The following is a 24,152-nucleotide window of genomic DNA, read 5'->3' as shown; positions in this document are numbered from 1 at the left end:
TATATATACCTATATATATATATAAACGCATAAATATATATATAAAACTTTCCTGTTTCTCTTCCTGATCTTAATGAGCAAAGATTACTGGATGCCTAAACACAGCCTTCTTGAGCTCTTTGACTGAGGAGGGCTGTGCTCCACCCGTCTTCCTTTTTTCTCTCCTCATAATCAAGGTTTTTCTTTCCATATCACAGCGAACTCTCCTTTGCCTTTCTAGCACCTGCACAATCTCGTAGTAAGCCGCAATGCACTTATTCAATCCTACCTTAAATGTCCTGTCTTTTATCTCCCAAGCTCACTATCTGGATAAGGTAGTGAAAGGTATGCTCTTCCTTCCTATTTTTCCTATTGTCTTTGTGTTTCTTTTAAAAAAATGCACCATGAACATGCTGTGTTGAGGTTGCATCTCTTCCTCATTGTCACCAAAGTGCTCCCTAATGTCTGGAACGGTGAACTTTCCAGTCATTTAGGTAGGAAATACCTCCCTAAGTGCTGTAACCCTGTGTTAACATCGTATCAGTGTTCCTACCCGTCCCCTTGTCCCTGCCCTCCCCTCCAAATCACCTCTCATCGTCACCCGTCCTACCCAGGTAAGGCAAGTCAGGAGGAAGCAAAAGTGTCTGTAAATACAGCAGGAGCCCTGTACAGTGATGTGTTTTAATTAAATGTCTGTGATCCGTTTTGTAACAAGCAGGTGAGTGCACTTTCTGTGTGGAGTCTTCATGGTTTTGATCCGTGACTGCAAAGTCTTACATGGGAACTTTGAGTAATGATATATTATTATTTTTTTTAATTAATACAAAAGCGTTATGACCTCAAAACCTCTGGTCTTATAAAAACACAAAGTCTATTGAAATTAGTGATGTTGCATTAATGTAAACTACAATGAAGTCCAACCCTATGTTCCTATTTGCAAATGTAAAGCAAGTCTAGGACCCAGGTCTTTCTTCAATGAAGACGACAAGGAATTGAACTGTTACAGAATAGAGGTAATCTGCTATCCTAAAACAAAATCTCAGTTGTTTATTAATCAGAGCAATGAACTAAATTAATTTGGGACTTTTAAATAGAAATAGACAGTTCCACAATGCACTTAGCTTTCCAAAAATATTGAAATAGCACACATCTAGTTAAATACAACAATCTGACAATAAATGTGATTGAGTTGGACACAAGTATCTTTCTACATGGCTGATTTGACATTAACAGCAACACAGTGCTGACACCACACAGCATCATATGTTTACTGGTTAAACAAACCAAAAAATCAGGTTGAACAAATCAGTTTCTTCCATAGCATTACCCTCCTTTTCAGGTTGTGAACAATTAGAAATAGCAGTTGTGAGAGGCTGATGAAGAAGGACAGATATGCCAAAATATTTGGTGAATAGTTAAAATGAAGTCTCTGCCATATAGGGCTCTTGTGGTATGACAAGAAACATGGTTGCCCTACTGACTTCACTTTTCTGGATGAATTTAAAATCTAATGTTTCTCTCTTGTTTCCCTTCAGGCTTAAAGGCAGGTTCAGGTACAATCACAAGTAGGGAAAAACTTTAAACAGACAAACTAATATTAATGATGAGGAAACGTCCACAGTTTAAATAATGAGACTTTCATCTTCAGTGTAATGCAGCAACTGGTAGCTGTCCTTGGACCCCTGTTTATAAATCAGTGGATTGTTCGGTAGTAGTTAGTTTTCTCTCATTGCTTAGCGTCAGTAAAATATGCTTGACTTTATTTAAATTAGGAGAAAAAAGTATATTCTCCTTCTTAGATCAAGGAAAGAGGGTCACTTCTTGTGCCCTTATGAAGTAATAGTGACGGCATCCTTAGAGGAAGATATGGACCATCACTGGGGAGTGCGATCAGAACGTCCTGTTAATGTTTCACATCTCAGGGTTTTGCATTTCAAAATCCCAGGACTCCTCCTTTTCATCTCAACATATATTGGAGAAAGTTGGGTGAAAAGGTAGAAGATAAGCACCAAGGGGATAGAAAAGATGAGAAATTAACCTGCAGAGCCTGAGCCCAAGGACCTTCAGTACTGGTTTACCCATTCAGTGGTCTAGTTTTTCTTACTAAGTCTTCTGTAGCTGTCATTTTTCCTCTGGGTAGCCTTTTGACTCACCTTTATGCCCAAGAATAAAGACTAATTATATTTAGAGAGTACTTCAGGGGGTAACAGGTTAAGCAACATACTAAGAATAAAAGATTGTTTCTTACCATGCGTGGCCTCTTTTGGAAAGACTAGCAATAGCTAAAACATTAAAAGTACATGTTTTTTTTCTTGGCTAACTGCATGGTGTGCGTTTTTCAAAACTAAATTACTCATACCCTTTTGGCTTTCTTAATTATTAACATCTTTCTGGTTGAGATCCCTTCCCAGTAATCCCCTGTTGTCAAGGGTGAGCCTGATTTACTGCTGAATCTTTCCTACAGCTTTACAATAAACCAGTAAGTCAGAGAAGATGCAAATTGTTTCTAAATTGAAGGGCAAGTTTCAAGAGCAAACATCAGCATGATTAAACCAAGAAGCTCTAACTGCAGTTGGAGTCTTCTAAACTAAGGCCTAATTAACACTGCTAATGCTTAAAATGAAAAGAGGTGCCTACTATTAAGAGGTGCTGATTTTAGAGAGAGCTTCCCCATCCAGAATACCATTGGAGCTGATGGTACATCAATGTAATTAATTTCTATTGTTGGTTATCTATTCTCTCCCTTAAAAAATAACCACATTAACACTGTAGTGAGGCTTATAAACTGCTAGTCTGAAATATAAAGATGCTGAACAACTTTTGAATTCAGGGATGACTGCAAGGTGACTTCTTTGGGCTGCTACTGAAGTCTGAGAAGCAGTGAGAGCCCAAGGTCTAACCACAGCCATTTCCCTCATTTGTACAGTTATAAGCAATAGGAGCTCTGGCAGGTAAGTTTTAAATCTTTGTTTTAGAGGAGGCATCTGATTAAGGGTTTCTGGATTCCCACCATCTCAAAATATCATGTTGGTACTTTAAGAGTTGAGTATTTTTCAGGATACTTTACTGGGTTTCTCATAATTTACAGGGATCAGCTGATGCCTTGCTCCTCCCCTGCAGTCCTACAGAACTTCTGCAGGTCACTTACTGATTGTCGTTCTCTCAAGCTCCAGGTGTTTGCATCCTCTCACGTGTTGCATTCAGCCATGTCCTACTCGTTTCAGAGCTCAACCTCTGTCTATTGGGACTTACTAGAACATCTATCAGTGCTTTCCTACTGACAATGGAGGAAAGATAATAGCCTTATCTTTTAAGTCCAATTTCAAGTGGCAATGAGGCTTGGCTTGAAGAAAAATCCCATTGAACATTGTTTATAATTAGACTAATTAGAGAAGACCTTAACTGTACAGATCATTAAGAGCAGATTATTTTGCCAACAATCTTAAAATGGCAGGATAATTTCTTACTCTGGTGACAAGTCTCCTTTGACTCTAACTCTTTTCTTGTCAGTTCAAAATTAGTCCACTTTTTATATTGCTTCCATGGTCTGTACTCTCTCTTGCATGTCAGACCTGACATCTCTGTGAATGTCCCACATTATCATAATCTTTCGGCAGCTCTTTCATGTGCTTCAGTTGGAAACTCACATAAAGGGTTCCCCCCACCCCGACTCAAAAAGCTGTATTCATATACTTAATTTTCTTAGTCACCCAAATACAGTTAACAAACACAAACAGGAATAATGGATCATTAGCAACTCTAGCTATGAGAAATCAGAGCTGCAAGATTATGGTGGTGTAAATCTGTGAGGATTAAGCCATCCTGCTGTGTTGGTATTCAGAAGCACTTTGTAGACAAGATGATCTTTTTCCTTTATTCCCCAGCATGGGGGAAAGGAGAGGATAAAGTTTATTTGTATCATCTTTTCATCAAGTGCTTTGAAGTGCACTGTTTGTGGAAAGGCGAATACTGTACGTTCCTATCTCAATGGTGTTAGCGATGGTCAAGTCTTTATGCAGTGAAGCAGTTTAGAAATGGTAGTACGTATAGGTCCATTTTCCTAGATATATTGGTCCATGTTATCTTGTAGCTTTCTGAAGTTACGAGTCCTCTGATAGCTGCTGTTTAATTGTGTTGTTTTTCTTATCACTTCTGAAAACTGTCTGCTTTCCTACCAAACCCGTGACACAGGAGAGGTACAATTTAATCTTCACAGCACTGATACTTTGCTGTACCTTGTAATGTTAATATCTGTAAACTTTTATGCTCATGAATCTGTGAAGAAGAGTTTATCTCATTAGGAAACAGTTCTTTCTGACTCCTTGGAAGAGATTTATCTCACTAGGAACAAGAGATGACTCTCCTTGCTGGGAAGGGGTAAACTTACTTTCTAGACTTGAAAGATGCCAAGACAGTGGAGTATGAAATTACAGGTGGCAGTTATCCTACTTCAGGTATTTACAGCATAGATGCTTATATCTCATCTAGTCACCCTGGATTCCCTTAATAGTCAAGAAGAGGAACAGATACTTTGGGAAGGCATAATCTCATGAGATACTCTCTCTCTTCTGTCTCTCCTCTCCTCACTGATGCTTTTCCTCTGTCTGTCTGCTTTCTGAGATGCTTGGATTAGTTTCTCTGGGTCCAAATCAAGAAGATTCATAGGATCTCCTGAAAGTCCCTTCAAGTACTCTCAAATACATTTCATATATGCAATGAATTCCACACAAAATTCAAAGACATAGGACTGAAAGGGGTCTCCTCAGTTAGAGTCCAACCTTCTGCTGTCAAGGGCAACCACATTGTGTAAAAATTTATACAAATTTACCAAGCTCTGTAGATAGATATGTGAGGTTTCTTCTCCTTAATACTCCTACTGGGAGGCTACTCCAAAAGTTTATTCCTTTGATCCTGGCAAATGATTTTTTTTTTCTTTCTAATTTCCAGCCAGAATTTATGTATGCTTGGTTTATGTCCATTTGTTCTTATGCCAGCATTATTCTCTTTAGCTTAAATATAGCTGTTTTCCCTTCTGTTTATCTGTTTCATGAATTTATAGAAAACAATCATAGTCTTTTCAGCCTTTGCTGTGCTAGAGTAGACAAATCAAATTATATCAGCCATTTTCTACCACTCCAAGTTCCCCCTTTCCTAAGCCTGGGAGAGTACAGCACAAGCAGTTCCATATCAGCTCCTAGTTTTTTACAGATATATTGGTTTTTCCTTATTCTTGCTGGACACTCCTCGCATGAGACATTTGAAGATAGATCATTTGCTTTTGTCAGTCTCAGAGCAAGTGATCAATCACTACAGTGTCTTTTCTGTCTAATAATGTTACATCTTTGCTTTTGAGATCTTTATTCCAAAGATTATGAAATGCAAAATATAATTGAAACAAAAACAATAAAATGGAATCCCTCTGAATTTTCATCATGTGAAACCTCATAGGCCTAACTTAAACCATTTCCAGGATTCGGATCTGTTCCTATATGGCTTGGAACCAAAGGAGAGACTTTTTGTCTTTAACTCCCAGCAAAAACTTCTAAAACCTATCTTCTTCCTGTTGCAGATAATAAGTCTGCTCCAGGAATTAAACACCACTTGTTGGGTTAAAAATCTAGTGGTATCCAACCCTTCTTCTCTCATCCTTCTACAGTGGTGTCTTCAACTTGTCCACACCCAACTCTTTTTGGTTCTCACTGCACTCCTGTCCAGGTCAACACCACAGCACCTTTGCAAGGAGTTTCCTGCTCAGCCTCTGCAACTGCAGGATAGAAAAGAACTTTTTAGGATGGGTTATAAAGAGGCCAAGCAGTAAAAACATGAGATGTGCTCAATGATGACGCACCAGCTAAGCTCTAATGGAACCATGCAGAATACACATAAAGGGAGATTTCTTCAGAGGTTTTTCATCTAGACAAACTTGGGCAGATTTATAAAGAGAGGGAAAAAGTCCTAGCTCTACCATCAGGATGGTCCCATCCAAACTAAATTTATCTACTCCAAAGTGAGACTACCTACCTAGCTAAGTAATTTTAGCAGGTTAATAACTTCTTGCTCTCTCATTCTCCAAAAGAGCCGAATGCTTTCAGCTTGTACTGAAAGTAAGCAAAGGGAATAAACACATAAATTAGCTGTAGCATGGAAAAAAATCAGATTAAATAGTTATAAGTTTCGCACTGTTGTAAGTAACTGAAGGCAGGATATTAAAATGGAGAATTTCAAGTAACCTTGCCTATAAACAGCTCTTTTGTCATATAGAAATACTAATATAGTGTATAAATACCAAAATACACACACACACAAACATGCTTACACATACCCACACATTATATACCCCTCCCCCAGAATACACATTTTAAAAGACTGAAATACAACAAATGTGTTTGTAAATGAAAAATTTATTTAAGATCCTTTTAAAGGACTTTTTCTTACCACTTTTGTTCCTTTTTCCATTTGGTCCTTGTAAATCTGTCACTTGTTAGAAAAACAATCCCAGAAAAGATGTTAAGTTGACCACGAAACGATTTGTTAGTTAAAAAGACATTTGTGATTGACCTGTCTCCAGTGCAGGACACATGATGACGTGGTGTGCTCTACACCCTGTCTCAGCACTTGACAGGACAAGGGGTAATGGTTTCAAACTAAAAGAGGGTAGATTTAGACTTGACATAAGGAAAAAATTTTTTACAATGAGGGTGGTGAAGCACTGGAACAGGTTGCCCAGAGAGGTGGTAGAAGCCCCATCCCTGGAGGCATTCAAGGTCAGGCTGGATGGGGCTCTGAGCAACCTGATCTAGTTGGAGATGTCCCTGCTCACTGCAGGGGGGTTGGACTAGATGACCTCTAAAGGTCCCTTCCAGCCCAAATGATTCTATGATTCTATGATTCTTTGGGCAGACCCTCGTGCATTATACAGTCAATCAACACAATACAAGTATACGACGACGCACACCTCTTCACCCTCATGTTGTAACCCTTTCAGACAGGATAACTTGCACAGTTTCACAAACAAGCCTGTCTTGCAAAGCTGAGGGCCTGAAGAAACTCAAACTGTGTCAGCATTGCAGAACACTCATATAAATAGGGAGGGCCTTAAAACAGGGCTGAAGAAGACTGAATCGTGTTCCTGGTGTAATCAGTCCTGCTGAGTGACCTTGACAGTCACTTCAGTCCCTTGTACTTCAGTTTCCTAAGCTGTAAAATGTGTCTTACATTTCTGACAGCTTCTTGGTAAAGATTTTTGAGCTCTGCGGGTAAAAAGTCCCCAGAATTGTATAAGCTAAGCAGCCTCCCTCGCGTCGCTTCTTACTGTGGAAAATACTCTGCTATTTTCTTTGGGGGAAAAAAAAAAGGTTGGAAATCTCAGCGGGAGGACATCAGATGAGAAAATCAAACCCTAGTGAGCAGACTGGGAGCTTGCTGTTCATCCCCTCTAAGTTTTATCGCCTATAAAAGAAACGCCTGCCTGTGTGCTGGGCTCTCTGTAGTCACCGGGGAGAAAGGGGTGTTTCCAGAGCGTGCTTCAGCTCATCAGCATGGGCATCGAACACGTACGAGGAGACTTATGCCATGGGACAGTCTGATTCTCTGCTGACTACAGAGAGAGTTGAAGGTATCTCTGTTATAGATTAATTATTATAACCGGATGAGATTAATCCCACTCAAAATGACTAGAGTAGAGAAACTGGGTGTTTTCCAAATATTTTCTGCCTTCCCTTTCCAGCTAGCTTTGACTGCTCGCCAGTCTGACATCTCCGTATTGCTGAAAGCCCGCTGCTTTATCCCACTGGGTGTTGGGAACTTTAACCCCACTTGCAATTTAGGTAACCCCAGATATTGGTCTTGCATAGCAAATGCTTTGAGAGACTCAGAGGGCAAGGAGGATTTTATAACCAATGAAGCAGGAAAATTTCATTGCCTCCGCAAAGCTCACCGTTCCCTCGATCTGGTGAGTGAGGCTGTGCTGTGAGGACCTCCTGGGAGAGCCAGAAGCAGCAGCCCATTGAGTGACCACCACTGTCCTGGTACCAAACTGGGACAGTCCACTCCAAACGGGAAGACACCAAGTGGGAGTGGAGAAAGAAACTGAAGGCAAAGGGAAAAAACTGATTAATTAGCCCCTTTCCAGGCTGCGTTGCTTTGTCTTTCCAGTGTATTTGAATGTGTGGCTGTTTGCCTTGCAGAGGGTTGCCCTGGCTTGTGTAACGGCAACGGCAGATGCACTCTGGACATGAACGGCTGGCACTGTGTCTGCCAGCTGGGCTGGAGAGGAGCGGGCTGCGATACTTCCATGGAGACGGCATGCGGCGATGGGAAAGACAACGACGGAGGTAGGACACGAGCACATGTGATATGTCAGGCTTCGCAGAGCCTATAAACCTTGCACAGTGAACAGTCAGCTGGGCTTGCTTCTGCAGGGCAGATTTGTTTTTTGACAGCTGGTGGAGAACAGACAGCGAAGTCTGCCAAGCTGACTCAGCCGGAGTTGATTTGAATTCAAATGAAATGGATTTGGACTTGGGGTGCCAGGGCTGAAGAGGGATGTTTGTTTATCCTCAAATGAAGTCCTTATACCAGAGAGCAGGCAGAGGCTATGCACTCATCCTATCACTCCACCCCAGCTGAGTGGCTCAGCAGTGACATGATGGGACCACCTCAGACAGCGAACGTCCCTGACTCTTCAAACTTTGGCCTCACTGCCTGAGGTTTTCATCAAGGCTCTCTGGTAGGTCACTGCTGACTTGGGATGGATGTTTTGCAGAAACTTAGAGACTTCAGTGACTGATCCCCGTGCCCACAAGCCATCCAATCCCTCTCAAACCATGTTTTATTGATTACAGTTCCATATGTAATGATGTCAGGCATGTGAATAATAGCTCTGCGTAATGCAAACTTAATATTCAGAGTTATCTCATTACAAAGGAAACCCTGGTGCAGTGTGAAGGTTTGAATTAGACGGCAGGAGATGAGATATTAAATTTAAGGCATAAGGGAGACTGCATAATTTGTTTTGTTGTCACTCAGCAAAAGGCTTTGTAAACCGCAAGTCTGGGCCAGGACCCAGACTGTGAAGTGGAGACTGCATTTTGCAAGCCTCTGTTTTATCATATTCACAAGAACAGTACAGTTTAAAAAAAAAAAAAAAAAACTAAGCCAAGACTGTGATTATCTGCTTCACAGCAACTGGGATTCTGATTGAATATTTAAAATACTTCTGCACATCTGGCATGGCAAATGGACCAAATTATCCCTTTAGAAAAGATGGAAAAAACTGGAGAACCATACAAAGAGTACACACTGTAAAACAAATGTCGCTTTTTGCCTCACATGAAACTGAATATCACTGTACTCGTCTTTCCTATTTACAGCTGACACAAGGCAGCAATAAAGTTCATCTCATCAGATGTGTAAAAATATGTTAAAGAGAGCAAAGGATAATCCTAGTTTCCATGGAAAAAAATAACCAACAAAACCCCTGTGAAGTTTTTAGAAAGAGAGAGAGGGAAGAAGGAATAATCCAGCCTAACACACAATGTAGTCCACATCTGTATAACGTCAAAAAGAGCATGACCAGACTCTGAGCAGGTTGGTGGAACACCATCTCCTGGTATCTCCTGGTTCAAGGTGCTAACCTTGTAACTGGGTTACTCTCACCTTGAAACGAGCCGTTTGTTGCCTTGCTAGCCTGCAGGACAGCAGATGTAGACAGAAGAGACAAAAGGCATCAACATCTTTACAAGTTAGTGCACATCAGCTGCTAACTTGCATTTGGTGAACTTGTGTGAAGCAGTGGTGTACACAGCTAGAGCAGAGCAACTGATAGGTTGTAACATATTGCCTTGTGACAGTTTATTCCTGTGTCAAAGCCCACAAATGAGTGTTGACTTTACTCTTGGTACACTAAAAAAAATAAATGTACATGGTGTGCATTCCATTTTACAAACAATCCATCATACACTATGCTGTTCCTTTGACTTTGGTACATTGCTGCTAAGGACTGTCCTCAGCTGGGAAGTGGAACAGTGGAATACATGTACCTTCTTGACTTGATCTTTTTACATTTTTATGGATCATTTGTATTTGTGGGCTCAAATCCAGAATTTCAACCCCTGAGATGTAGTGGCATCAGCAGTGGTGAGGCCCTTCTGCTTTGAAGCCTGAATTCCTTGTTTAGCACAGGGATTTGAATATAGTTATATGGATTCATGAAGAAAGGCTGATTCTGGACCTGTTTCCTAGTTTTTATGCTGATTTCTATAGCAAGACAGCTGGAGACATTTGTGGAAGATCCACAGAATAATTTAGGTTGGAAGGGACCTCCAGCAGTTATCTAGTCCACCCCGCTGCTCAGAGCAGTTCTAATTACATCAGGTTGCTCAAGGCTGTGTCCAGTCAGCTCTTGAACACTTCCAAGGACAGGGATTCCACTTCTCTGGGCAACTTGCTCCCATATGTAACCATCCTTATAGTAAACATTTTTCTCCTAATATCTAATCATAATTTTCTGTGTTCCAACTTAATGTCTGTTACCTTTTGTCCAGCACCATCTGAGACATCCTAGAGTACCCCAGCTGGCTTCTGGATTCCCCTTCACAATAACTTGGATCTCTGGAAACATATATGTTTCATGGGTGACATCTGCCTTTGGATTTCTCATATATCCAAAGGCAACCCAAATGACACTAAGCACCTGTACTTAGATGCAGAATTGAGCCCATATTCGATGCAGCCACTTTGTCACCACAAACATTATACCTTGGGAAATTGCTGTGCTTCGAAGAGCACTGAAGAGATGTAGACCTCTTGAAGGAGCGTGTAGTATGTGTATAAGCACTATGGGTTCTTCCTCTTTTGAGATCCTATCGCAGTCTCTGGAATGATGCATGCTCAGAGCTGGAGAAAGGCGGTTCATTTTGTTCACTGTAAACGATTTCAGGGCTGTTGCTGAATTTGTCTTCATATGCATATGAATGTAGGCAATGGAGATGGCAGTCCTTTCATGAAGCTTTAGAAGTCAAACATCTGAGCTAGTCACCATGGGTACCAGCAGCAGATAGAAACAGATTTAGGGCATCACCTCCCTGGGCTGTTTCAGGTATCACCTCATAGGTGCCTACTTTTGCTTGGTGTCCACTGCCCTTCGAGCCACTTTCTGCTCAGAGCAGCATCTCTTGAAGCTGGGACACCCTGGTGGGGCCGTTCACAGTGGGGCCGTTCACACTGAGGGTTCCCTCTGCCTGAGCTCATCGGAACTTGGTTCCCACGCTGTGGTATCGAGCATCTGGTAATCAAGATCCCTGCAGCCGGAAATTCCTCAGGGTAATGGGAGCTGAAGCTAGAATCTTTTTCATCAGATCCCAGCCTAATCATACCCTGAGGGAGACGGGTACCAAATTACAGGGTGTCTTTGCCTCTTAAATCCGGAGGCTGTTCAGATAAACAATAACCAGCTAAGCAGGAGTCACTCAGAGAGAGACTCAGTGAAATGTGATCTCCATTCAGGTTAGAAAAAATGTGTCTCGGAGAGCAGTCCCCTCTCCACACACAAGTGTAATTTGTGAAAGCTAGCACTTACGTTTCACACCCAGGTCCACTTCATTTACGCTTTTAGACACAAAGCCCATCAACTTGAAAGGAGTTGTAGTAAGTAACTGAGAACAGGCGATCATCCAGTATCAGTCAAGGAAAAACAGTGCAGTGACAGAGCTTTAACAATCTGGGTAAAAGGCTAGGATTTTGCACATTTGACCTAAAAGGCCACCTGTATTACAACAAATGGGAGGTGTTTCCTTAAAACAAGTTGAGAAAAGTGGTTCTTGCCTCTCTTTGGCAGAAAATAACCTCTCTAATTCATGGCTGCGAACACTCACTACCTAAGAGTAGTCCTGTCTCACCGAGTGCTCTGTCATGTGCTTGAAATAAGAAGTTTGAAGGTTTAAAAGACCAAGGAAATTATCTTCTGTGACAAGTCCTGGAAGTGGAGTTAATGGCATTTGACAAAGCCGTGAGAAGAGGCTGATATTCCATAGGCTAAATAGGGGCTCTGTTGCATTTATAGACTCCTTTGTTATGAACAGAGTGTACAGGAAAAATGGAGGGGAAGACGAGAGGATATTCTTAACAGTCTCACGGATATGCTATTGGGCAGAAAAGCTGTGTTAACAATCTTTGCGCCGGAGAAATCATCTCCTTGTATGACTGCCTCCATACTGAGAGCCAGAGACTTGGCCAGTTCCCCATGTCACTGTCTGGATACACTGCACTGTCCTGAAACCATGAGAGAATTACAGATATTAAACTAAATTGCTCTTTTGAGCTAAAAATTCTGTCTGATCAACACACTAACTTCGCTTGAGGGCCTTTGTTATTGTTTTGGGCATTTCCAGAGTAGCCAAGCCTTCCAGATAGGATAAAGCTTTCTGGTTCTCTGGGAAGTGGAGCTGACCGCATCCTTCATTTCCCGCTTTGAACAATTCCAGTTGCTAAACAGCTACTGAACTCTGCCCAAAGTGAATTTACTTGTGAAAGGCAAGAGTCTTTCTCAGATGAAAAATATGTCTGGAATATAAATGTTCCTCATATTATCTAACCCTTCCTATTCATTAGAGGTTGATGTTCAGTTGTCTGCTGTTCTCTGCTGCCTCTTCTCAATTTAAACATTTCCAAAGGCTTGTGTTAGTGATTACTGCAGGATAATTTAAATAGATAGATAGACAGATGGATGGATAGACAGATAGATAATCTTCCCAGTCAAATAACGCTGGCCTATACAAACGCATATTGCACACCATTACATAGAAGTATAGTAACTTCATTTTTCTTACATGTCACCTGGTGAATGATCTTCCTTTGGGAATGAAGAAAATAAACCATCCTGTTCTCTTTTTCTGCAAGAATTGTAGTAGCAAAGCTTCTGCTCCTCAGTTTATGTCTCGATCATGACGGCTACATGCAATGCATTTAGCCTAGCACGAACACAGGGGTTCCAATGTACACGTGGCCCCGTTTTGCCTTTGCAAGTTCAGTCTGTGCTCCACCAGATGCTACCCAAGAGCTAGCAAGTGGAGCAATCCTTATGCTTTCCTTCCCACTATCCTCCTGGGCCAGAACAACTAAAAGTTTCCTTATTCTTCCAACCCTAGAGCAGTGAGGAGGTCAGAGCCACCAAGCCACTGCACATGGGATTTTTGCCTTTCCTTACAGCCCCGAGTATTAGTTATTGCTGCCACTAAAAACCAGTTCTCACTTCAGGGACGATCTAATTCAGGAATTGGTTCTCTGAGGCAAATCAATGCTGTTTGTTTAACTGTGACATAGCCCATTGGTGCAGCTCCACAGAATAACGCTTCATTTCTTGCTTGCCCCATTCAAGGATCCGGTGGTGCTTGTAGTAAGGTGGAGACCTGCATAATGCTTTGGGACAGCAGCATTTCAAATTCTTTGGCAAGAGAAATTTTGGCACTGAACGCTGGCCTTTTTAACACCCATGTGTCCACCATCTGTCCACCACATGCCAAATAATGTGTTAGAGAGCTGGCAGGAGTCTGCATTGCTCTCTGCCAATATGTAGGGTTACACCTGAAGGTAGCGTCAGGGTTGTAATGGGAATTGTAAAGAATCCAGGAGAATCCCAGAATGCAAACCTTTGTCTTTGCAAATGCTTGAGCTGCAGACAAGGTGGTGGGGTGCTTTCTGATATTTTCTTTTTCTTTTTGCACACTGTTGTGAACCTTTACTTCATGCCTGCAAGGCTTTTATAGCACAAGAAGATTGTCTTCTAGGCATGGTGTGGGAGCTGTCTGCTTCCTCGAAACCATAAAAAGTGATGCATTAATGTGCTAGCTACATTTATGAAGGGAAGCGTTGAGATCTGAACGCACCTGGGAAAACAGCCATCATAAATTAGCATTTACCGTCACAGATAGATCCAGTCAAACAACAGGGTCATCTTGGAGGAACCACAAAGCACTGCTAAAAAGATGAGAAACTCTGCTGTACCTGAAAAGATTGGCTAGCTGGTATAATTTGTTATAAATCACCCAGCTTCTCTTCCTCTGTTTTATGATGACTGTTAATCAACCTTTCCTCAAGTAAGAGAAAAAAATGACCGGTTCCCATTTTCAGGTTTCAGCTCTTTGCCGATTCTGTGTGGGACAGTAACACTTGGGTATCACCTGCTGCCGGTTGTTAGCACTGGGGCTGTCAGGAGGGTGGTGTGAACCCATGCATTACAGCATCCAGAAGCAGGTGTTGGTTGTGCCATTACAGAGGATGACGTGTTGTGAACTGAGGGTCCAGCAGTGGCTGTGGGTTGTCTTGACAGCTTGGCAGAGTTCGTGGTACTTTTAACTAGTCCTTAATAAAATGCCTTTGATTAATAGATTCAGAAAGAAATCATGAAAGTGTCCTCTGTGTCGAAAGAAACCTACCATTGTCTGCTGAAATGAGGGAAGTTACCCACAGGAAGGAGGCACTGCTGGTGTATAAGATGTAACAAAAGGTGACATGAACCATCTTCAGAAAAGACAAGCTTACACATGCATTTTACATAGTATTTCTGCACCTGAAAAGATGCTTAAACAGAATTTGGGCACCAATGCTCAAAGGAGGAATTCAGAAAAGCTCTACCAGACCTACTTTGGCACCTGAGGCAAACTCTTGCCTCCTCTTTGGGGCAAGAAATCGTCTTACAAACCAAAGGTTTTGCCCCGAGTGTGCTCAGGTTGCATAGAGTGCATGCCCACTTTCCTCTTGACCAGGGTTTGAGAAACATGCCTATATGTGAGTTATCTAAGACCACTTTCCAAGCTGTGCTCAGATGATTGATTGAATCCCCTTGGATTCAGTCAACAGAGTATGTTAGGGTGAACTTTTCAGCAGTAGCTTAACACTTGCAGCACTTGCCGGGAAAGTGAGAGACCTTGGTAACAAGGATATCTCGGCTGCTGAGGGTGTGAACCCATTGCTCTCACAAAAAATTTCTAAGCTCTGAGTCCCTTTTTCTGAGAGGAATCACTTTTGAGAGGTGCTTTGGCTCCTGAAGGAGGCAGTTTCAGGTACAGTATTGCATGGCCGTTGATCAGGTTAAGCAACCTATAGTTACTGCCCTGTCTTCATATTAGTCTCTCCTCTTCTGGGAAGGGCCCTCGCATGCCTTGCTCAGCTTCATGAATTTCACTTGGAACACGGATTGCCTGGTTTCTGCACTGTTTTGCTGGTTGTGCAATGCTAAATGCCTTTATTAAAAGCCTGCCTGGAAAAAGGAAGAAACCCATGAAGCCAGCTGCATCAACTGTATATGATGAGTTGGAGGATGCTGTGAACTTGTAGATGCTAAACACATTATTATAGCTCTGGTTTATGCCCAGTTAGTGGTCATTATCATTTGTTTTCTGTCATTTCCTCCTTGCACTTCCCTCCTTTTTCTTTTCAGATGTTTTTTTAAACAAAAACGTATCTCTGGATTAGGAAAAATTTTTTGCAGAGTATTTCAATAGTGACTAGCACTTCAAAGCTCTGCTTCTGCACTCGAGCCCAAGGAGTCCTGTAATATTATACATGCAACATTATACATAAAATACATGATTACTATTACATATGACTATATTATTTTGAACTTTTAAACATATGCTGAGCACTTAGAGAAAGATGTGAGGGCAATTTCTTTCGCAGGCAGCCAGCAATCTAATTTAGCCAGGACACAACGAGTGAGAACCTTATTCAGACAAAATCAAAACAGAGCAGGTGGGATAAAAAGAGCAAAGAGAACATTAATGGCTAACATGATGACAGGGGGTTGACAGTCACATTGCTATTGTTCCTTACGTTTGTGTTTTGTTTCCCTTTGATTCCTTACAGAGGGGCCAAAAGCTACAACACTTTTGTTGAATAGGTAAAATTGTTCTCTGCAAAGCGCTGCCATAAAACCTATCTATTCCCCAAATCCAACTGACGTAAATTGAGTGTCAGTCCTCAACTCAGGGCAGAACATCATGACTCCTGTAAACTTTCATTAATACAATCATTCACATGAACAATAACTTGTGTTTTGTGCAGAAGTACTGAGACATTCCTTTAGTCTCTGTTTCACCAGAGTTTAGACTAGAGCTGGAAGGGTAAAAACTGGTCTGTTCAAGGGCAAGACTAACACTTTGTTAGCTTTACCTTTGAGCATCTGCATTTTAAACCCTCCTCACCCAAACTCTCCCAATAATACAACCAAAAGCCTCACAGGACAAGACAGACAGCGTCCCCACAGATGTGATGATGTTGCGTGGTGAATGGCACAGAAAGGAAAGTGAAAGATAACAACTGGGTGAGACGAGATGCAATTATTTGTATAATCAGGGCATTTTATACTTTCATTAGCAATGGAAATACTCCTGAAAGACAATGGGGTTTTATTGTTATCTTTCTTTCTAGTTTTGCTTTGCCTAATAGAGTTTCTCACAGAGGCTCTTCCCACTGCAGTCAGTGGCAAAAAGTCTCGTGATCTTTAGCAGGAGCAATCCTTGAGTTTGTCATGTACACTCCCCCAGATTTACCTTAATAAGGCTCCTTAGGCTCACCTCCTCCTGGCTGCCTGAGTGTCCGGGGCTCCCGACGTGCGTCACGGTCCACAGGATGCTCTCTGCGTACAAACAGGTCCATCCCTACCTGTGGCCTGCCTGTTCCAACCTGACGCTTGACATGCAGCACCTGTCAAAGTCTCCTTAAACGCATAATAACACCTCTAGCTGAAAGTTATTTGCATTCTGTTGTTGATGTTAGCATGACAGATTTTTGTTGCAGCATCCATAACTCTGTAGAAATGTTCAATTATTCAATCTCAGCGAGCTAAGACGCTGCCCATTAAATCAGCTAACACAATTGTGGGGCCATGAAAAGTCATAGCTAATTTGAAATTTTATTAGCTCTCGGCTGATCTTGTTTACTGCAGAAGCAATCTCTCAAAACCAGCCCTTTGCTTCTGTATGAAACTCTAACCCTTGACACCTTGTTGGCACTGCGTGGTGGTGGACGAGGGACTTGGAAGCTAGACTGCATGGGGCTTGAAAGAGGAATGAGACTACTGTGGGATTTGTGAGTGCTTTGCAGCCAACAAGTGCAGCAGCAACCCAAGGAATGCAGGGCCAGTAGCCCCATTGCTGCTGAAGAGTAATTATTTTGCAGAATGGTAGTGGCTGTGAACGTGACAATTAGTTTTTGTTCTAGGGAGGGAATATGTCATACTCATCTCATCATAGTTTAGAAGTAAGCCAAAAGATCTGCCTCTCCTAATAAGCAGCGGTGTTCAATAGGCACACAGTTTTTTCTGTCAGTTAGTGGCTGGTTGTGTGCCTTAGGATCTTAATCCATTCCTAGCAAAGGAGGCTTTCAGGGAAGCCGGAGAGTCTGGACAAGAAGGCTTATAGGCAAAGGAGACGGTCACAAAACCCCTTTAGTTGCTCAGTGCATGCCTCGTCCTGCATGTTGAGTGGGAAGGAGCGTGTCTCATTTAACCAAGCACCTGGCAGATGTGGTGCTTAGCATACCAACCTTGTTTCTGTCATCACACAGCTGGAACAGGTTTAGTTTATTGGTTGGGTTTTTTGAGAAGAAGGTTACTTTTGGCTTGGATCCTGCAACTCCTTGTGTGGTAAACACCAGAGATAGTGATGCTCCAGCCCTCCTGAAGCTCTGGTGGGCAGGGTAAGCAAGATACAGCCCTGAGTCCTCCACACTGACCCCAGTAGCTCCAGATTTTCAAAATTTCTGGTTGGTTTGGGTGACTGTATTTTTTTTTTGTATTTTGAACATCATAAAGGGCACAATTTTTGGAAAGTGACAAGTCACAAGCAGTGTTTGAAAGCTGACTAATTTTAGGTCATCTTAAATTTGGCATCCAGGTGACTATTTGTAGAAGGCAGTTATGATATTGAGTATCTTGTGAAACTCCTGAGTAAGGTCAGCGTTCAGATCTATTGTCATTATCTAATGCAGCTGTCCCAGTTGCTACAGTGAGAGTATTTAAAGTCAGTTAATATCAGGTGTTTTCTAGCTGGTATTAAGCAAGTGTCATGCTTGTTAGGCCAAGGTCCTGCTCCAAGAAGGCACAGGTAGCTTTAGAGTTTAGTGCCTTCCATGAAGCGATGCTTGCATAGAGAACAGGCTGAAAATACATTGCAGATAGAAATCTTTAATGAGAATTGTGGTTATTTCATTGGGTTGTGCTGGTGCTTTGGGAGCTGGAACAGAAGTTTTGTGAACAAAAAATAAAAAGACAGTCTCTGCTCCCAGACAGTGTACAGTCTAAGGTAGTGTTTTGAAGAGCTCACTAACAGGATATGCTGAAACTTCACCAGGGCAAGTTCAGGCTAGAAATGAGGAGACATTTCTTCCCAGAAAGGGTCGTTAGGCATTGGAATGGGCTGCCCAGGGAGGTGGTGGAGTCGCTATCCCTGGAGGTGTTTAAGAAAAGACTGGGTGAGGCACGTAGTGCCATGATCTAGTTGACATGGTGGTGTTAGGGCAAAGGTTGGACTCGATGATCCCAGAGGTGTCTTCCAACCAAATTGATTCTGTGATTCTGTGATTGGTGGATTTGCAATCTTTAAAATAAGACAGAGCATCTTTCTAAAAACAGTTTTCTGACTCCACCCACAAGATATGAGCTAGATGCAATAATCTGAAAGTAAAACTCACTGTCTAGTGATATACAGAGTGCAGTTTATCTGGTCAAAGTGGACTTGTTCCCCTAAAAAATAATCTTAGCTGAATAAATTGGAGCTGCATTATCCTCAATGGCAGAAAAGGAAGGTTTTCTGCTGAGCCTAGTTCATTCTCCTTCATGTCTGTCCCTCTCTGAAGAGAATGAGACAGGGCTCACAAGATGACCTCCAGAGGTCCTATCCAGTCTTACTTATTCTGTGATTACATCAGTCTTACTGAAAGATGCAAACCGTTGATCACATTATTTTCCAGATGTGGCAATGTCTTGCCAATGACTCTCCTTTCACAAAGGCAGTGATTTGATTCACCCCGTGGTAACTCTGGGATTGCAAAAGGTATTTATTTCATGGCTTTATACAAAGGAGATGTGACAAAAGAGGTTTATTTTTGGCAGGACTGCCAAAAGGACACGTGTGTCTCTACAGGATGCATAAAACGTCTCAGAGATGTAAAAACTCTTATTATGTGGAAACAATAAGAAACACAAGAGATGACTTAAATTCTGTCTCAGTGACAGATCTCCAAATTAATTTGTTAGTTGAAAGGCATCCATGATTGAAGCTGTTTCTGAAAGGATCCCTTGGAACTGGTTGTTGCATCCAACCCTGTTCAGCATTTTCATCATTGTCTTAGAATGTAGTTTAAATCTCTCCTGCTAAAATCCTCAGGTCACCTAAAGCTTGATATGGTGGTAAATAGCATACCCGGATCATTTTGATACAGAGTGATCTGACTCGCATCACTACAAGGTCACAATCAAACAAAATGTGTCTTAATGCAGCAAAATGCAAGATAATACCCCTGGGAACAAAGAAAGCATGTTCTACTTACGGGTTGGGAGACTCTTGAAAAGCAGTGACTCAGAACAGGATTTAGAGGTCACTGGAGATAATTGTCTCAACATGAGTTCTCAGTGCAAAGCTGTTGCTAAAAGGCTACTGTGAACCTTAGAAGTATAAAAACTCAAAAGTTGGGAAGTGGTCTCTCTTCTGTACCCAATATTGCTGCCACAGTTCTGTGTCCAGTGTTGGTGCCCACACATAACAAAAGATGTGAAATTACTGGAAAGAGATCAAAGGATGCCACACACACACACACACAAATCCAGCAGCTGGGAAATAAATCTTATGATGGGAAGCTTAATCTTCCTGAGCTGTTCAGAGGAAAGGTTTGGAATGGATTGTTGCTCTGAGTGGAGGGGCTTGCACATAGAAAAGACATCTGAGCATGCAGGGCAGAAGGAAATACTGGTAACCTTACAGACAAAGGCAAAACAAATTGCAGTGGATGGATACTGGAGTTAGACAAATTCAACCTTGAAATAAGATGCAGTTTCCTAGCCATAATTAAGCATTTGAATAGCTTAGTGGAGGAAGTGGTGGACTCACTGTAATCAACTGTCTTTGATATATGAGATATCTTTCTAAAAGACAGGCTTTAACTCAGTTCTGGGGGGGGGAAATGAACAGCCTGTGTATATGAGAGGTCAGACAAGCTGATCATAGTAGCCTCTTTGACCTTAAAGCTATGAATTACTGTAATCCCTCTACGCAGGACTTTAAAACTCACATGGAGATAGTTCAGCAACACATTTGTTCTCTGGTCTGAAGTGCCATGGTCGTATTATGGCTATATGTAGAATAAGGGAGCTACTACTTTTTAAAACCAAGAGCTGCATAAAAGAGTCCGTAACTAAGAACTTACTGTGCTGCATATCTGTGCTCTGGGAGCTACTGGAGTTAGCGGTCCTCACACGGATCATGGGTCTCTGTGGCTTTGCTGCTGCAAAACTTGGGGTGCAGAAGTCCCTGATCCCATGTTCACTTCCTTCTATTACCTCTTTCTGAAAAATATGCTGTGAGTTCTAAGGAAAATTCACCTTTATGCTTTATAAATTTCAAAGGTGTTTTGTATTATGACTTCATACTGTTCTGTGAGATCATACCTTGTTATACTTTCCTGTGCTGCTGGTGCTGGCTTCCCACATTCATTTTTGTCTATTTGGACCATTAAAGCATAGTTTCATTTCGCTCTGATTTTATTTTTTATTAATCCATGCAGCTCCCTGAACGCCTTGCTCTTTACGGGTAGGCAGCTTCTTGCAAATCTCACTTTATCCTCACTCTTCTGATGGATCCAGTGAGAGATCTCAGGGCATGAGAAGCCATAGCTGTGTACAATTTCATTATACCTCCTTACAATTCCCTGTAGGGCACCACTTGAATCACTTGTGGACCATATAATAAAATAAAATAAATAAAAAAACACAAGAAAACAGTATTCAGATGGAGACATCACTATTTATGATCTAGTTAGTAGCTTAACTCTTTCTGTTCCACATGGCTCAGACAAAAATGGCCTTGATATTTTCTAAGCTAAAGAAATGCTCTGCCCTGAAACTGCTGTTGATCTTACAGGCAGTTGAGTAGCTAGACCTCATTTCAGCTCTTAAGGACCTTAATTACTTTAAGATGTCAGTGACAAACCTCTCTGGTGTAATTACCCTCAACTTATTCCATACAAGCCTGAAACATATTAGTTGAAAGGCTTATCTGCAGATAAGTCCTCAGGATTCCCACCTGTACAAAACATTGTCCTGTGTATCTGTTTTTCAAACATTTATCTACTGTTTCCTACAAAGACAACATTTCCTTGCTGTCTTGCAGCTTCAGGTCCCAAAACATATTTCTAGTGCCCGGAATAAAGACAAGGTAATGAAGAGGTATGGTACAGCTGGTTTGCCATCCTCTCAGCAGAGTGTCCGTAGCCTTAGAAAACATTATTAATGTGTGGGAGAAAATTACAACATTTTATCTTGTTTGAAACTGTAGTCAATATAGTAACAGGGGTGGTTTGTTTCTTTTTCGTTTCTTTTTTTTTTTTCTAGTAGGTAGCTATGGATAAGCATACTACAGCTATGCAGGTCTTTATTCTGTGAACGGTCTCTCAAACTCCATCTGAGATTTGACCTTCCAGAATCCTACTGGCCTAATCGTCTGCAGCAAGTCATTTTTTTTTAATGGGCAAATAAAATGTAATTAGTTCTTTTTCATTATCACTAGTCATCAAGAGAAAAGGCAGATGGGTAGGTTTTGTGCCCAAGCTGAAAATTTTTGTGGCAATTTTGCAAGGAGTTATAAAGATGTAGAGATATCAGAACAGAGGTAAGGATAATGGATGGGATTTTCGAAAGCACTTTTGCTAGTCTAACACTGCTCCCATTATCATTAATGGCAGGTGCAGAGCACTTGTGAAAATGACTCATTGTGTGTGTGTGAGCATGTCTACATGGAGCAGATATTCATTGCACTTTGACCCACGTGTAGGCTGGAAGCTCTGGGAATGCTGAACAGGCTTTTTGTTCAGTTTTCTGGGTATGGGTAACCACATGAAGTGATGTTGCCAGTGAAGTTTTATGGCACTAAAATCTTCCAAGAATGGAACAGGTATAACTCAACAGAATCCGAGTCCATGACGTGTAAGCCATTGTAAGTACTAGAGCAATAATAACAGATCAGATTCTCATCCTATTTGTATTACAGTAAGTTCAAAGCAATGCCAATAACATTAGTGAAAGGGCTTCTAATTCATACTGATATAACTGGGATGAAACTGAAGTTCACAATCTGTAATAATGACAAACTGTCTTATTTGAATTTATTGTTTCTTTGAAATAAAAAATAAGAAAACAAAATAAAAAATAAAAAAATAAATAATCCTGACAACTCCAAATCCCATCCCACTTCAGGAGAGACCTACCTTTCAGCATTGCTGTCCAAGCACATTCATTTCTTGCCTCTATGCTGAAATTGTTAGTAGGATGCTAGCTGTAATGGTGGTTTCTCTGATGTATAGAGCTCCCAGCAACTACACTGAGACCAACCACTCATTTCACATAGATCTTTGAACAACCATCACATGGTAATAATTTTCATTCACTATCAAACTGTCTTGCTTGAACTGATGAGTTGGAAGTGAAGGGCTCCATATCCCATTACCCCAGAACAAAAACATCCAGTTCCCTTATCTGATTTAAAGATCCATCTCTACTACATGCTAACAACTTTTATTTCTAAATGTGATGCTTCATCAAACCTCTTCTGAGCTTTTTTTATGTATTTCCTTTCCTGTCACCGCTTTTTACTAAGCTGTTTGCAATGAACAGTGGCATCTCAAAATGAACTGGGGAATGCTGCTATGGCGGTGGGAGGGGAAGGAGTACTGTCTGTGTGTCTGATGACTTGACAGATATGCAAACCCTCATTTTACTAGAGCACGCTTGGCAAGCTTTTCTCATGTGTGTCCACTGCTATTATTGTTGTTATTATTAATTTAGTGGTGCTGAAAGTACAAGATTTATATCCTGAGAGTTTGAGGTCATCTGTTACTCAGTGTCTGCATGGAATAAATGTGACAAAGGCCGAAACAGATGGAACCTTCCCACCAAAACCTCCCTTACTTTCTCATCTATCTAGCCAGAATCTTTAGTGGCTTGCATGTATAGATCTTTTTATTCACTATTTAGTGGGTTGCATGTATAGATCTCTTTGTTCACTATTTAGTCATGCTAAAAGCAACCCTGATAGCTGTGGTATGATGCAATGTGCCTGTGATTTGCACAGGGAACAGGACCAGTGTACAAAAGTAATTTGTATATTTACAGGAAAAAACCCACCTTTTGGGGCTCTGGAGTTATATGAGTGACTGAGATGTGAAATGGCATATCCCAGAATTAACCTCAAAGATGCTGTTTTTAAGGTCTAATCTCATCTGTATGTGTGTGTTTTCATATTTTACATATTAATGCATATTAATGTTACATATTAATGCATATTTGAGATTCTTTATTGGGGCTTTAAGGAAACATGCCTTACTCTATATAGACGTAAATGCACATTTCTCTGTTGTGTGCACTGGAAAGAGTTGTTGCACCCTGAAGTCTACAACACTCCATGTTACCATTGCCCTAAAATCTTCCTTACCCTTCTGCAGATGGCCTGGTGGATTGCATGGACCCAGACTGCTGCTTGCAGCCACTGTGCCACGTCAATGCGCTGTGCCTGGGTTCCCCGGACCCCCTGGATATCATCCAGGAGACACAAGCCCCCATCTCCCAGCAGAGCTTGCATTCGTTCTACGATCGGATCAAGTTCCTGATCGGCAAGGACAGCACTCATGTCATCCCAGGAGACAATCCTTTTGAAGGAGGGTAAGTGAATTTTGATTTTGATTCAGTATCAAGTAAAGCATAAGCTGCTTGACCGTTTTAAGACATAGAATGGCAGCAAGATGCAGAACACGGAAATTATCTAAGGAAAGTAGATATCCAAAGAATTTTGTGGCTGATGTAATTCTGCTGACTCTCTCCTCATCTGCAATCTCCTGACAGTAAGACAAGGTGCTTCTCTCCCAACATATATGGGCAGTTGGATCTTTCCTGCCTTCTCTTATTTCAAGGA

The 24,152-nt window shown here is 41.4% G+C and overlaps 1 protein-coding gene across 1 annotated transcript in view; it reads left to right on the top strand.

The window, feature by feature from the left end:
* Positions 1–248: 248 nt before the first annotated feature.
* The window catches only part of TENM4 (teneurin transmembrane protein 4), a gene marked incomplete at its 3' end in the record, with an annotated part of 106,595 nt that continues 82,691 nt past the window's right edge, over positions 249–24,152 (top strand). Inside the window, exons 1-3 of the mRNA XM_009697332.1 lie at positions 249–324; positions 8,166–8,312; positions 23,686–23,902. Of these exons, the coding sequence (XP_009695634.1) occupies positions 249–324; positions 8,166–8,312; positions 23,686–23,902 (440 nt within the window). The remainder of the gene's footprint in view (positions 325–8,165; positions 8,313–23,685; positions 23,903–24,152) is intronic.

The sequence above is a fragment of the Cariama cristata genome, unplaced genomic scaffold, assembly GCF_000690535.1.
Source record: "Cariama cristata isolate BGI_N322 unplaced genomic scaffold, ASM69053v1 scaffold7523, whole genome shotgun sequence".
Lineage (NCBI taxonomy): Eukaryota > Metazoa > Chordata > Aves > Cariamiformes > Cariamidae > Cariama > Cariama cristata.
The sequence above is the reverse complement of the archived record's forward strand: the minus strand, read 5'-3'. Positions and strand labels throughout refer to the sequence as shown.